The following is a 14,559-nucleotide window of genomic DNA, read 5'->3' on the forward strand; positions in this document are numbered from 1 at the left end:
AACGTACAATTAATTCTGATGGTGTGTAAGAAGGTACCTTATTCCCTGTGAGTCTCACGCCTGTTTCGGTGAACTTCAAAAAGTTTCTCTTCGGGGTCGTTTCAGACCCCCGAAAAGCTTAATTTAATTGCAGCTTCAAATCTAAATTCTGTGCTTCCCAGAGCATTGGAAAGGTGACACATTATAGGGCTGCACTGGTGAAGTGATGGTGTTTCTTCACAGTATGCAGCTTTAATGATGAGAAGGTGTATTTTACCCTGTGAACATAAGACAGTAATACTAACAACTGGGTCATAAACAAACTGCTGTTGTGCATTTAGGTAGTTTGAAAATAAAAACAAAAACAGAAAAGTCTGTCTCTGGGACATTGGAGCTTGAAAGGAGATAGAAACTTTTCCTTTTTCCTTCCAGTCACTCGTTAAATTTATTTTTGTTTCTTCAACGCCTAGTTTTAGATGTGTGAGTGATCCATTTCAACATGTTCCATCGTTTTGAATGTTGTCCTCAATTCTATTGCATTCTTAATTAAGAGGTAAAATGTTTACTGTTATGTGTAAAAAAACTAAAAATAAAATGGGACACCACTAAACAAACTTCATGGCAGGAAACCATGAGAACCAGGAGAGAAAATCAATGTTTTTTCATATTCATTTTTAGGAACCCTTCTACCTACATGTTTCAATGTTGCAACATCTTGGAGTCCGTTCAACATATAACACTTCAACTTATTACAACCTTTTCAATCACATTTTCTAAATTGTCATCATTTCATACATCTGATGAAATCTTGAATTCCTCAAAGTTTAAGATTTTACTACACAAATTCCTACTTACTATGATTAGACTTTGCTCTTATTGTGTTCATTCAATAACATTTTTCAAAGAGAGGCAAGCAAGAGGTAATTATTGTCTATTAGTTTAAAATGAAAACTGTCCGATTGTAATTCTCTAGTTATATATACATATATACATTTATCAGTACTCAGCTGTCCAATTCCTTTGACAAAAATAGTTTGTCACTCAAGTGCTATTACCAATTAAACCTATTGATTTAATTGAGTGTTTAAGTGCTATCATTGTCATTCAACTCTTCTTCTGACATCAAAGAAGAAACAAAAACAATTCCAATGTCAAAAACTCAAAACAATTTGCTTTTAAGACTAAACTTTTACATTTGTATCTCTCCCGTTACAGTTTAGGGACTTATTTGGCACTGGTATCATGACATATTTATTATTTCAGCTTGTTAAATGAATAAATGTATTAGTTTAGGGAAAAAAAGAAAAGAAAAAGTCATTCGAGAACAACTCTACGAGATAAGAAATTTATGTTTTTTGTTTTTTTTCTTTTCTTTTCTTGGACAAAGTCTTCTAAACTCTGGCAGCTTGTTACTGAAGAGGTTTCTGGCTACAAATCTAGTTTCCAAATAAATCCCAAACATGTCAAGAGTAATCACATGGAGTGAATCATTTCAACAGCGCTTAAGTTTTAGATAAATGCGACTTCATCTAAAAAGGTACTTTTGCTTCAGAACTTTTTTCTTCACTTCGTGCGTCAAGACTTTGGGAGCTTTATTTACATTGTGCCTCATATAGTAGATCCTATGTACTTTAACTAACATGTTTCTAGCAAGTAAAACACAAGTCTACCTTCACAACAATTTAGTTATTACTGGGTTTTCCTGAACTAACTCCAGGAAGTTTAATGATTATCTTCCTAAACAAAGATCGAAACACCCAGACAGCAAAGACTTGTTAACATCTGCAGCTGTAAAAGTCTTCCTCTGCGTCTTCCTGCGCTCTCCGGTAGAGGGCAACGTTGAACCTCCACAGCTGAGAGTTGGAAACTAACTGGAGGAGAGGTCACCGAGTCTCGATGAAGTATCCTTCCTTATATTTTTACAGTTTCAGCTTTTACTTATTCATTTCCGGGCTAAACTTTGGCTCACATGCTCTGGTATCACTCCGACACTCTCATGATCAGCAACAGGCTCCCGAATCAATTCAAACAACAAACGGGGAATTTAAGTTGGGTTTTTTTACCCACTCCACACAAACACTCAGCAAGTCCTCAGACAGATTGTGCAGTACTGTGTACTACCAGGTATTGTCTCTTTTCCTCTTTGTGTACGTGTCTTTAAATTCCAAGAAAATAAAATCCAGAACAACAGCCAGCATGTTCTCTCCGTGGGCTGAATCATTTACCCGACTTGAATAATCTCTTTCTTTCATGTATGCTGCTTCTCCTCCAAACAATGCAGGGGCAGAGAGAGCGGCGGTTGCGTTTTGAGTCGTCCATAAATCTCTATCGATGTGATTTCCAGGATAAAAATTAACTTTCACATTCCTGTGTTATTCCTAGTGGGTTTCATCTGCTTGCAAACTTAAACCTCCTCCATCACTTCCATGACGATTGTTCTGGGTCCGGTCAGGATCAGGTTGCTGACGGTCCGGTAGTCGTGACAGAGGACGTTCAGTCCGTTCACCGACACCACAAAGTGACACACCTGGAGAAAGATGGAGAGAAAAGACGTGCTTTGAAAAAAAGGTAAACGGGGGAGAATGGAGTGTTTGGTTAGAGATGACAGAACGGCAGCGGTAAGACGAATAGCTGATCGTTTTAACCAAAGTTTGCAGGAGGTCGTCTGACCACGTAATATGTCAAACCAGGAAGTAGATGGGCGACCGCAGCAGAAAATCACGGTGGTGTCTCAACTATTCACTAAGAACAATTTAAATAAGCTCAAATATCTTGTCTGGATTAATCAGGTTTTTTGCAGGAATATCAAGATGTTTGGGTCAGAATTTGACACAAACTACATGAAATCATGGATCCACCTTGGATCGATTAATGGTTCAGACCGTCGCTGGTATAATGATGGAATGAGTTCTTTTGTCATTATTGTCATTAATATGCATATCGACAAATCTGCAGCAACTGTGTGTTGCTTTAAATGAACGAGTTAGTTGTAGTCTAGTAGCAAGGTGCACTTAATGTTGTGGCCAATAAGAGGACAGTACGTTCATACATGTATTACTTAGCACCAGGATATAGTGGCTCTCGTAAAAAGCAACAACATATAAGAGTAATAAAAGTCTTGAGGTAAAAACCGACTAATTAAAGTCAACAACTGAAGCGAAATGATATTTCATAAAAAGCGGATCTGATATCACAGTGAAGCAAACAATGTCCAATAAAGGTAACGTCACACAGGAGTGGCCATAACTCCATGAGTAAACAGAGCAAACAGCCATAAAGTAGCAATCAAGGCTAAATAACACCTGGTACACTCTGACATTCACGCTTCAATCAGTCTCCTGTCACGCCTGAACTCTGCCTACCTTATCATCACCGAACCTCCGCTCCCAACTCTGCACTTGCAGATAAAAATAAGACTTCTTCTCTATTCGGCTTTCTGCTTGCTGTCCCTGCAACCTGATGCCTGTGGGGTTTTTTGTTTGTTTGTTTCTTTCTTTTACAAACCATTACTCTTGATTCATTGGCTCGAAGGTTCTCCAAAAACACTCTCAAAGTACAAAAAAACGTATGAGTCAGTACAAAAGTTCCCTCTTTCTTAGATTCTTTTATTGCCTATAAATCAACATAGTGCAGACACAAAGCTGAGCACTGATGAAAGTTAAACTTTAACAGATGTTTCATGGGGCGCCGCACACAGGGAAAAATCACATATTAGGTATCAGTTGCTTCTATAAACCAGCAGTAACCACAACAAGATGCAGGCCACTGCTTTTAATTATTTCTAAAGTAATGTATCTGTAATGTTTTTCTGGTACTTCTAAATATTTCGGTGAAGGAAAGGCTCTTAATAGGCAGTAGATATGAAGAGAAAACGATTAGGTTGAAAAAAGGAGAAAGTGGGGGGAAAAGAGCCACACTGTTAATCCTGTGCTGAAGAGCAATTTCAGATTTGGCTCTTATCACTTCCAAAGCTCTGCGGACTACATTACACTGCTTGCAAAAGTGCACTCATGCACTTCTGGACATATACTTCATTTTCACCGGAGCTTTCCTTCCAGTCTCTTCAGCTCTCCTCCTCCTAACACCTCCCCCTCAGCCTCTCCCACTGACGCTGTGGGGTTGTTAGTGTTGGCAGGGGGCCAGCTGGACTGCAGGGCTCCTCGCACCGAGAGGGTTAAAATCACTCTCGCACAGTGAGAGGGGAGAAACCCAAAGAGGCATAAAGAGAAGATGTAGGGGGAGAATAAACAGCTCATGTAAAGAGGCCATGCAGAGATGCCCAGCTTGCAGCTGTACGCAATGCAGGACAGAAACAGAACAGCACTCGGGTGAAGGATGACCTCAGGCCAGGTGTCATGCATGTCTGTTGAAGGATGAACTCTGAGGTAAATAACGCTATGCAGTAAACGGACTGAATGTACAGAGGGTGGATGTTGAAGATACGGCCAATGTACAGAGAATGCAATCAAGAGATCAATATCACTGCCATGCTTGTCCATTACGATGATGCCAGATGAAGATTATCTCAGTTTAGCAAAACTGCTGGAGTCACTTGTAATGCAGGATTAAGCCTGGTCTATTCAAATAGCTTTTAAAAAAATCATTCAACATCTCTGAACCTGACATTAAAGTTTTTAGTTCAGCTTCAAAATCATGTAAAAGAACAAGAACTCCTATTCAGCTTCTCTGCACAGCCAATCTGTATTCACACTCAACAAATCACAACGGGGTTGCTCATTTAAATTCCTAATAGAGTTTGTCAATTTAAAATCCAGGAAAGTTTATGCAGACATAATCACCACATCCTCAAAAGCGTCTACTTCTGCTTCTACTGGCTGGTCGCTCCAGCTACAGCATAATTTCTGCAATATATATATATCCATCATCTTTCACAAGAACATGTCCAAATATTCTCAACCTGGCTTCTCAAGCTTCATCTCTAATCAGCCTTTGCAGTCCTTCATTCTCCTGTCCATACTGCTCACTATCAATCAAATTCTCAGCACCTACATACCTTCTCTTTTACCTTCCCTTTAACAGTTGTACTTCTTTCACACTTGTCTCTACCGACTCCATCCTGACTGCCCTGAATGTTATTACAAAAAATATCAATCTGTATTCATGTGACCAAACATAAAACAAAAACCATCGAAAACTGCAGTCACCCCACAGATCTCAAAAAGGCTTCATTATCATGTTTCTAAGGACAAATAAGTGTACTTTAAACCTTCAGCACAATACTTTATATTGTCAATGTAATACAATCAACTTGTAGTATTAAAGAGATCCGCATGGAGACCTGGCAGCTTTACAATGAAAATAAAAGCCAAAGAAAGCTTCAGCAAGAAAATAACTTTTCACAACTTTTTTTTTCTTCATTTATATCTGCGAAACTCAGTTAAAACTTTGAATCGACGTTTGACAGACCTGCATTATAAAATGCTATAAGTCTTTCTTCATTCAAGCTTTAAATAATTCATGAAAAACATCAGTCATTATTAAAATGGCTGAAACCTACATCCAGCCATCTCTACACCCATGTAGTGCAAATACTACAACAGAGAACATTGTACTGATACGTAATGATGTAGAAGATCAGCCGCTCAGCACGAAGCGCACAAATGGACCAGTGAGACAAATGGACACCCTGCTGGAGCTGAGGCATTGAAAAGAGCATTCGAAGTGGCTCTGAGAGTGATGCATTGGACAGTTACGTAAGTGCAGGGATCCATTATGGTGAGGAAGATGCTGACGTGTGTCTTCATGTGATGGAAAAATACGGACAGACGGCGTTAGTGAGCGATGAAAAGGGGAAAAAGCCTGGCGAGGCTTTTTATAACATGTACTGTGAGTTTAATCGGTTTTTCCTTTGGCCTTTTGCTGGACTGCAGTGGCAACACCTGACAGTAACCTGAATCGCGTTCTCATGTCATTACTTATCACTAAAGCGACTCGGTTGAGGCCAAATGGGAGTAAGTTTCTAGGAAAGGCAAACTGTGCACTTTGACACCAGTGCTGAAGCTGTGACACACACTGCTGCACACAGGAATCGAATCTAACAATCATTGGCTGAAAATCACATACAAAATCTGAAAATCAAGTTTTGTGCGGGTTTTTTTTAATAAAAACTTAAAGGAAGAAAAAAACAGCCTCATTTACACTGGAATGAAAAGGTTTGGATTAAATGTTGGTTTCATCGAACAAAAGCATATTATAATTTATTTGTTTTCTTTACTTATAAAATTTCCAGCATCCCTCAAATTCAAATGTTTATTTTTAAGTACAAATTTTTATTTGGTTGTCTTGGTTTGCGTTTCCTTTATGTTTTATTCGCTCGTGATTCTTTGAGTTCCCAGTCTTGTCATGTTGGGCTGGATCTGGTTGGTTCATGTTCACGCTATAGGTTAGGTTTCCTGTTTAAGGTATAGTGATAGGTGTTGTGAAACCATTTGTAAAGAACAAACCCACAGGCCACACGTGTAATGTTTTTGTTCAAGCCTGTGCTATACGTTATATATTTCATGTTGTGGCCCATGTTTGCTCATTTATACATGCACAGAACCAGATATTTGCTCTTTGAACGGTATTAACATCATTGCCTTTATAGTGCCATGCATACACTGGTAAAATAAGAATTTGCCCATCAATCCAGCAGAAGACACTGCTGTCCATTAACATAGTGACCAAATACCAAAAGGTAGAGTTGTTTTAAGAGAATACGGTGGCGAATAATAACTAAAATGGTGAGGAGGGAGAACTAATGGTCCTATTGAGAATGGGACACAATCGCAGACAGTGTGGTTGATGGTTGTTGTCACCAAATTCATGAATAGTCCTGATGAATTTTGTCAGTAGTTTCTTAGACAGTCACTCTTAAATAAAAAACAAACTTTATCCATTTGATTTATTGGCTACTCAACACTGCCTCCACGACTCCCAGTGGTACTGCACCACTTGGTCTGTATTCATGAGCTTTCAGGAGACTGATGGAAATAGTAATTGTTATGAACACAGAGAACAGCTCGAGCATTTTTTTTACATGTCCTCATGCATTACACACCTCACGCAGTCAATAAATGAGCCTTTAGTTTCCCTTAATGTTGTGTTTCTGTGGTGTGTTAATATCTGCCTTTAGGTGTATTGTTGCTTTGTCCGTCGTGCATGTGGTCAGTTTTGCTTTGTTTTCACCAAGATTACTTTGTGTTTATTCAAGCTGTTCACTGCCTGTCTTTTATGACTGTCCTGAGTCATGATGCATTTCTCTATGGCAATGGACAAAGCAGAAGTGATGTTTCCACTGCCTGCTTCCTCTTTTCGTGTCAATACTTCAGCTACCTGTTTCCTCATCCTCCAGAGTTTTTGCTCCGATACTCCCACTTCCATGTGCTCAATTCCAAAACAGCAGTGGCTCTGCCTCAATCATTAAATTGTCGATTCACTACATAACCCCACTTAAACTTCCAACAATTCAAATCAGGACTTTAATTATATGCTTCTGCATCCCAGTTTCTACACCACATTATTATCTCGTAAACAACACAACGTGTCGTTCTGTTCCTTTTATTTCTGGCTCTTCCTGCCGTTTTTCGCTCTCTCCATGTTGTGGCTAAAAGTCGCCTCACTCTGCATTCCCAGGATTCCTTGCTGCCACTCTGTTGACATATCTTCATGCCAGCTGTGGCGGCACAGCCACCATGACTCTCACCATTTTCTCCTCCCTGACTGTGTTTTCCCTCCCAAAACTTGCTGCTCTGTTTACAGCTACTACTTGCTCTTCTACTGAACGTTGACTAATACTATACTATAGATTACATTTACATTGTGTACCTCGTCCACCACGACCACCTCGTCGTAGTTCATCACTTTTTTCCCCAACAGATTTTATAGAAGGAAGAAGCTTAACAGGATACAGGAAGCTTTCATGAGCTGGCAGACCTTTAATGACCCGACCTCATGTGGTCTTACCTTCATACCAGCGGCGGCCGCAGGACCACCGGGATCCACGGCCTGGATGTGACAGGGTTTGCTGCCTCGCACCACAAATCCCCACCCGACAGCATCACCTACAATCTGAGGAACAACAACATAAAACGCCGATCAGATCTCTCGCGGACTTCTTGAGAAGTAGTGAACCTGTGCTAAAGGTGTCCCCTTAGATTTCTACTGAGAAACATCCAACAATAAACGTCCATGTTGCACCCATTTTTCCTCATTTCATCTTTGCTAAAATGTGTGTTTGACCTTGTTCTTCTATACTGGGACAAAAACCTGATTGCACCTAACCCAAAAGTACTCATGTCAATGTGAAGACAAAAATGTATGTGTGTGCGTGCGTGTCCTACAGTGAAGGTCTTCTTGATAAATGGTCCTCCTGGTGTCTGCAGCTCTTCTGGACTCACTTGTCTCTTCAGAACTGTTCACAAACAACACATTTAAAGAAAAAAAAAAAGGTAACATTGCATTAATTCAATGGGACACAAACAGATGTGTTGCATTGATGTACATCACATGCTGTATCTGTAATTATCACCAAACACCCACATACTCCAGTTACATGAGTCATGTTTTTGTATTTTGGCTTTAATTTCCATTTTGGGTGAATGTGTGGTTGTGTGAGTGTAAAAGTCATGAAGGTTGGTCACATGCAAACAGAGCCTAGAGGCTTACAGTTTCCTGAAACAGTATAGCTTTCTTTACCCTCCTCCAACTTCCCCTTTTTACTCACTTATACACGGCTCTACTCGGGGATTAACTGGACTGCTGTGTCTCAGAGGTTATTTCAGACATCTGCATCTATACAAACCATTGAGAAGCTCTTAAAAAAGATGGCAGGGATGATAAATGACTGCTTCAATACCAAGAACAGAGAATGTATACAGGCCTCCTTAAATAATTGTGAATAAAAAATACAGCAGCAGAAAAATATAGACTTTTCATGGGTTTCTAATATAGATAACACAGAGCATCATAATGTCTGGCTTTCCTTTAAACCCACAAACTGAATATGGAGGCAAACATCCATCCATTCATTTGCTACATCACTTTATCTTACTTATACAGAGAAAACCCAGAAAGACAGACAGTCACACGTTCATGTTCACAGCTACAGACAATTTAGAGTCACCAATTAACCCCAAAGGCCTGTTTTGATATTGTGGGAGGAAACTGGAATATCCACCGAAAACCGACACATGCAGAGGGAGAACATGCAATATTTAACAAAAAATAAATAAATCAAAAAATCTCACACGAATCAACCCACACTTGCTCTGAGGTTAGAGTGCTTACCATTACACCACCCTGCAGCCCTTATTTTAAAGTTTAATTCTAATTCTCTGTTAGAACTTCAATACTACAAAACTTTGTTTTTAAAGTGAAATTTCAATGAAAAGAAAATGAAAAAGATTCATGCAGTTCTGAAAGGTTTTAACCTACACTTTCCTCACAAGTCTCTCTCTACTCTGGATATTCTTTCCCTGGTTTCAGTGAATGGTTGAAGGTGCTACAAAAATATGATCAATAACTGAAATGAAAATATACATAAGTATTCTACAACGGGACAAACCCTTGTTGCAAGTCTGTGTGGATGATGGAGGTTGGTTTTCAGCTAAATGTAGAACATGTGCAGCTCCGCAGAGACTGAGCAGTCATTGAGATTTATAAACCAGAACACGGGCATGTGCAATTCATGCATGTGAAACAAACAGTGTGGATGAACATTTCGACCCCTTGTGTGCATGCAGAGTTTTATAATACAACAGCTGTTAAATCCGACATACAAATGTAAGGCAGACAGAAAACAGCACCTATAAATTGTGAGGATTTGTGCAACTGCATCAGATAAAATTAAGTTACAAATGTGAGCGAATCCTAGGGAATTAATCCCGTGTCGACTAGACAATATGGGTCTGCTCGACAGTTTACTTGAGCTCTATGCAGCGCTTCACTTTAATCTCAGAAAGTGAAGCAGGACGGAGCTTTTATCTACTTGATTGGGACGTTTTTATAATCTCTCGAGGAATCCTGATCTGATTACACGCAGCTAACAACTTCATTTTAATGCTTCATCATCTAGTCCGCCTGCCTCGTATCGGAGGCCAACATTTGTCTCTTATCTGACGAAGTGGAGCGGTGCTCAACAAAAATGTCAATAAATCTCCTATGTGTGACATTTTCAAGTGAGGCGCACAATTTCAAAGGTCTTTCTAAAACGGAGCGGGTGCGTGTGTGTGTGTGTGTGCGTGTGTATGTGTGTGTGTGTATGTCTCTTCCCTTTCCTGTTCATTGTGTGTCTTAGCGCTCATGTCAAGGGGGCTTCGGTTGGTACAAAGAGACTTCTGTAAAGGGCTTTGCTTGAATGAGACACATCAAAAGGAACCCACGTACTAGTAAAATATCAGAGAAGTCCCACACACACACACAAAACTCGGTTATTCTACTCTTTCTTTCAGATCTGCACTTGAAAGTTAAGGCATGCCATCACATGATTCACGGAGTACTGTGTTGTATTTGTCCAATTTAAAAATAAAGCCACTAAATACTCATATCTTTGCATTCAGTTATAGGCAGAGTGAAGCAGGTTCCCATTGTTTATTGCATCTTTTAATAAATATGGACAGCAAAGTCATAGCTGTAAACATTATAAGAGCACCTGAAAACAGAATATTTTTCATAACTTCTCAAAACACACGTTGTATTCATGTCACCCTACCAGACTTGGGGTTGCAGAGGACAGGTGGGCTGCTGCTGAGCGTTGGACTGCTGCTGTAATAACCGCTGCTGCCACAGCTGCTGCTCATGCTGCTCCGACGAACACCAATCGCCACCTTGATCTCTTTGGTGGGACTCACTGCGACAGAAAAACTGTGCTGTTAGGTCCAAAACACCATGAGGAACAAATATAAGCAGATTACTAGATATTAGTTTTATTCACAAGTAAAGTAACCTCTATGTCACACCGAATGAAAATATATAAAAAAAGCTCTTTTTCACAAAATGACCAGATGTCTGCATCCCTGTTTGAATATTTTTCATGCGTCATCAGTTATAAAAAACAAAAAAGTGACATTTTACTCGTGAATGAAAACATTTTGATGGTTTAGAAATGTACATCAAAGCTGAATTTCCAATCACAAAGGAGAATCATGGACGCAAACTTTGGAAAATAAATTAACAAGTGGTATTTATCACATTCAGCAGGAAAAAAAAAAGTGAGGAGGGAAATAATTCTACATGCTTTTTAACCACATCTCTTCTGTGTCTCTCTGCCTATAGCAAGTCAAACAGCACAGCTGTTATCTCAGTAGGACAGGCACCACCAAGGACGGCAACCATTGCATGTGAGTTCATTTGAATGTGTGTCAATAGAAGATAAGAAAAACTTGAGCAAATGCTCCTTCTTTTAAGCACTTGACCTGGGAAACTAAAAACTAGACACAGAAATGTATATAACAATGACACGTCTACAAATATCTATTAAATTACCTCATCAAATGTCGACATTCCGTGGCACAATCTTCACATTCACCAAAAGCTTTAAATAGTGCATGTGTAATATTTTCATTTTTCACTTCATATATGTCCTTATTTTCTGTTTATGTTGAGTTTATGTCCCTTTTCTGGCCTCTCCAGTCCAGTCAGAGCAGAGCAGTGACCTCCGTTTATTTTAAATCATTATTCTTTCTTTCTTTTGGTCGCCTTGATCATGACTGACAAGTGTGAATTCATGGTGTTCATCTATGTGTGCAGCCAGGCGGAGAACTTGGCCTTGATTCAATAATTTCAGACCGCTGCTACACAAATGATGCACACAATATTTTCATTAAAACTTGATCTGCTTGATAGAGTGATTTATTTAGTGTTGTTTATAACAGGTTTGAATGGCAGTTAACAATCTGCGGTTACCTGAGAGAAAGCTGGTGTTGCCTCCATCAGAGTTTTGTTTGCGGAGGCAGAAGGGGCTGTCGTGGCTCTCTGGGATGCTGCGGCTGCGCTCATGAAGGAGTTCGATCAGTCGCCGCCGTCGCCGGAAGTTCATCCTGAACTGGTACAGGAGCGGCCCATCAGCAAAGTGATGCTTGTTGGTAACTGAAGGAGAGAAATGGACATGAAGAGACGATAAAGGGTTAAGAAAAACCCTGTTTATCATGAAAACTATCATATATGGTCATTTCCAATGTTTTTTTGGTTCTTAAAAAAACTAACTAACTACACATTTTTAGCAGGACTCTAGTACTGGAAGTACTATTAGGTATAAGTACTGTAGGTTTAGTTTTGCACTTTGCAAAAGGTTTTATTACATTTAATTGCAGTTTCTTAGTTTAAATTTATACTATTAAAATGTCACAAAACTAAATAATATGTCTTGAAATTGCATGTTCACTTAAGGTAGAACACGTAATTTAAAAGAATTTCAGTGAGTGCTCCATAAAGGGTTGAAAAGGGAAAGTATGGGGAAGACATAAGTAAAGGCTGGAAAAGGACCAATTTCACAAAACATTTATAATCATCTGCAACCCTGCAACCACATGCAGTGATTTCACTGGAGACAATAACAAGTCAACAAACAGTTTTGATTGAAAGACAGGATGCCACAAAACTGTAGGTGTAATTGTTAAACATGTTTCCTTCACGGCAAAAACAATGGTTTATGTGCGAGGTTTGCATGTTCTCCGTGTGTGCAGAGGTTGTCTCCTTGTAGTCAGGTTTCCTATCATGATGTGAAAAATTGTGTGTGAGGTCAGTTCGTCAGTAAAAACTGGCTGTTGGCGTGTTGGAGGCTTACATGTCATCCAGGCCTGTTGCCAAAATATCCAAATGTATTTAATTGTGTTTGCGAAGCTCCAAGACAACATTCACACATACAAGACTACTTGTTTGATTAATTAAGGAGTCACTTTATGCAATGTGAATAGCAAACACTGATAACAGCTGTAATTCTACATCACGACCCATCCCCAAGTTATAAATCATAGCGTGTGGACTTTGATGCCATCTTCTCTTTTCAGTTAAGACGAATTACACGGTCACGTTTTACCTCGGCTTTTAACACTGAACACGTTGTCCTTTGAACGGAGATCAGCTGCACTGAACAAACATTAATACTGGCCACAGAAAGCAATGACCTCCGCTATCTCCGCTGATAAGACACGTCATACAGTTACATTATATCCAAACTGACACATTAAAGTCAAGGTGAAATTAAATTACCGACACCAATAAGACAGAATAAACTGTATTTAATAAAAAAGAGGTGCTAGAAGTTCCTTTACCTTGGATTGCTAGGAAAGATATCACATTCTTTACTCAGTAATCTGTGATGGATGTGTAATCGATCATAGTTTGTATAAAGTTTCCTTTTTTCAATATTATTTGTGAGAAAAAAATCAGTTGCACAACATGTATCGTAGCTCAATCTTTTCTTAGTCCTCTTCTCATTTATTAACTGAAATAACAAGAAGGTGATTTCCCCCTCTATTAAAAGCTGTGCTTCAGAAGGATATTGTGTCTGGAGCAAGTTAGAGTTTTAGTGTAGAAAGTCTGCTGGATGCAACCCTATACCCTCAACACTATATTTACACCTATAACTTCTGTAATCTGTGTCCACCTCTTTAAGAACAAAATAATATCTCAGAGCTCTGTAGTAAAAAAAAAAAAAAAAAAAAAAGTCCGAACACAAAACAGTTTCATCCACACACTATGTAGGTATGAATGAGTGAGTAGAGAAAAGAGGGCAGAAAAGCTGGCCAATTCCCTCTTTAAAAAATAGATTTCTAAGGGGAACCGGGCCCAGTAAGGCCATTACCTATAAAAAAATAAATTATTTAAAAAGATCCCCATCACTGCAATACAAGGATATATAACAATGTACATTAGAGTGAAGTCTACATAGCATCCATGAAACACTGGAGCAGTCATGTCCACCAGTAGGACGACACTATGGAGTCTCTGTGAGGCCTGGAAACAGGAAGCAGGTCAGGCTCTGTATTACATTAACTAGTGACAACACACACACACACACACACACACAGCTGCTCAATGTGTGTGTGTGTGTGTGTGTGTGTGTGTGTGTGCATGTGTTCGTGCGTGTGCGTGTTTATAGCACCACATTCCTCGGCCCTGGAGATGCTCAGCTCGACGATGGCCTCGGAGAGATGGGAGATAGGAAGTTAGTGAGAGGAAGAGAGAAAGAGAGCAGATGGAAAGGCGGTGTGATGAGGGGGCGCTCAGGCAGAAGAGAAGGAGCGGCCGCAGAAATAACTTTCACGTGACTATCCATCTCCCCACCGCTCATAGTTTCTCTTTTTTCTGCAGGGAATCGTCTGCTTAATTTATTTATGGGAGAAATCTTGGCAACAATAATGCACAGCAGTGGCATTTTTATTATTGATACCTCACAGTTCACTCTGTAATCCACTCCTCATTATTTTAATATGACACATTGTTGTTATGATAACTATGTTGCACATGTTCAGTTGCAAGATTTAATGATCAGTTCTATGGCATATGTCATAAAGAATTAGAAAATATCATTATTTCTAAGATAGAAATCTGAAAAAGTAGCACTGTGTGCAATACTGT

General features: G+C 39.4%; 1 protein-coding gene across 2 annotated transcripts in view; it reads right to left on the reverse strand.

The window, feature by feature from the left end:
• Positions 1-1,138: 1,138 nt before the first annotated feature.
• deptor (DEP domain containing MTOR-interacting protein) overlaps positions 1,139-14,559 on the reverse strand; it is a 29,691-nt gene continuing 16,270 nt past the window's right edge. For both annotated transcript variants that reach the window (XM_080501656.1, XM_080501655.1), the window contains exons 6-10: positions 11,884-12,066; positions 10,691-10,828; positions 8,322-8,392; positions 7,945-8,049; positions 1,139-2,506 (exon numbers count right to left, since the gene is read on the reverse strand). In XM_080501656.1, coding sequence (XP_080357782.1) covers positions 2,384-2,506; positions 7,945-8,049; positions 8,322-8,392; positions 10,691-10,828; positions 11,884-12,066 — 620 coding nt within the window. In that variant the 3' untranslated portion in view covers positions 1,139-2,383. The remainder of the gene's footprint in view (positions 2,507-7,944; positions 8,050-8,321; positions 8,393-10,690; positions 10,829-11,883; positions 12,067-14,559) is intronic.

Source organism: Blennius ocellaris (genome assembly GCF_963422515.1).
Source record: "Blennius ocellaris genome assembly, chromosome: 8".
NCBI classification, from domain to species: domain Eukaryota; kingdom Metazoa; phylum Chordata; class Actinopteri; order Blenniiformes; family Blenniidae; genus Blennius; species Blennius ocellaris.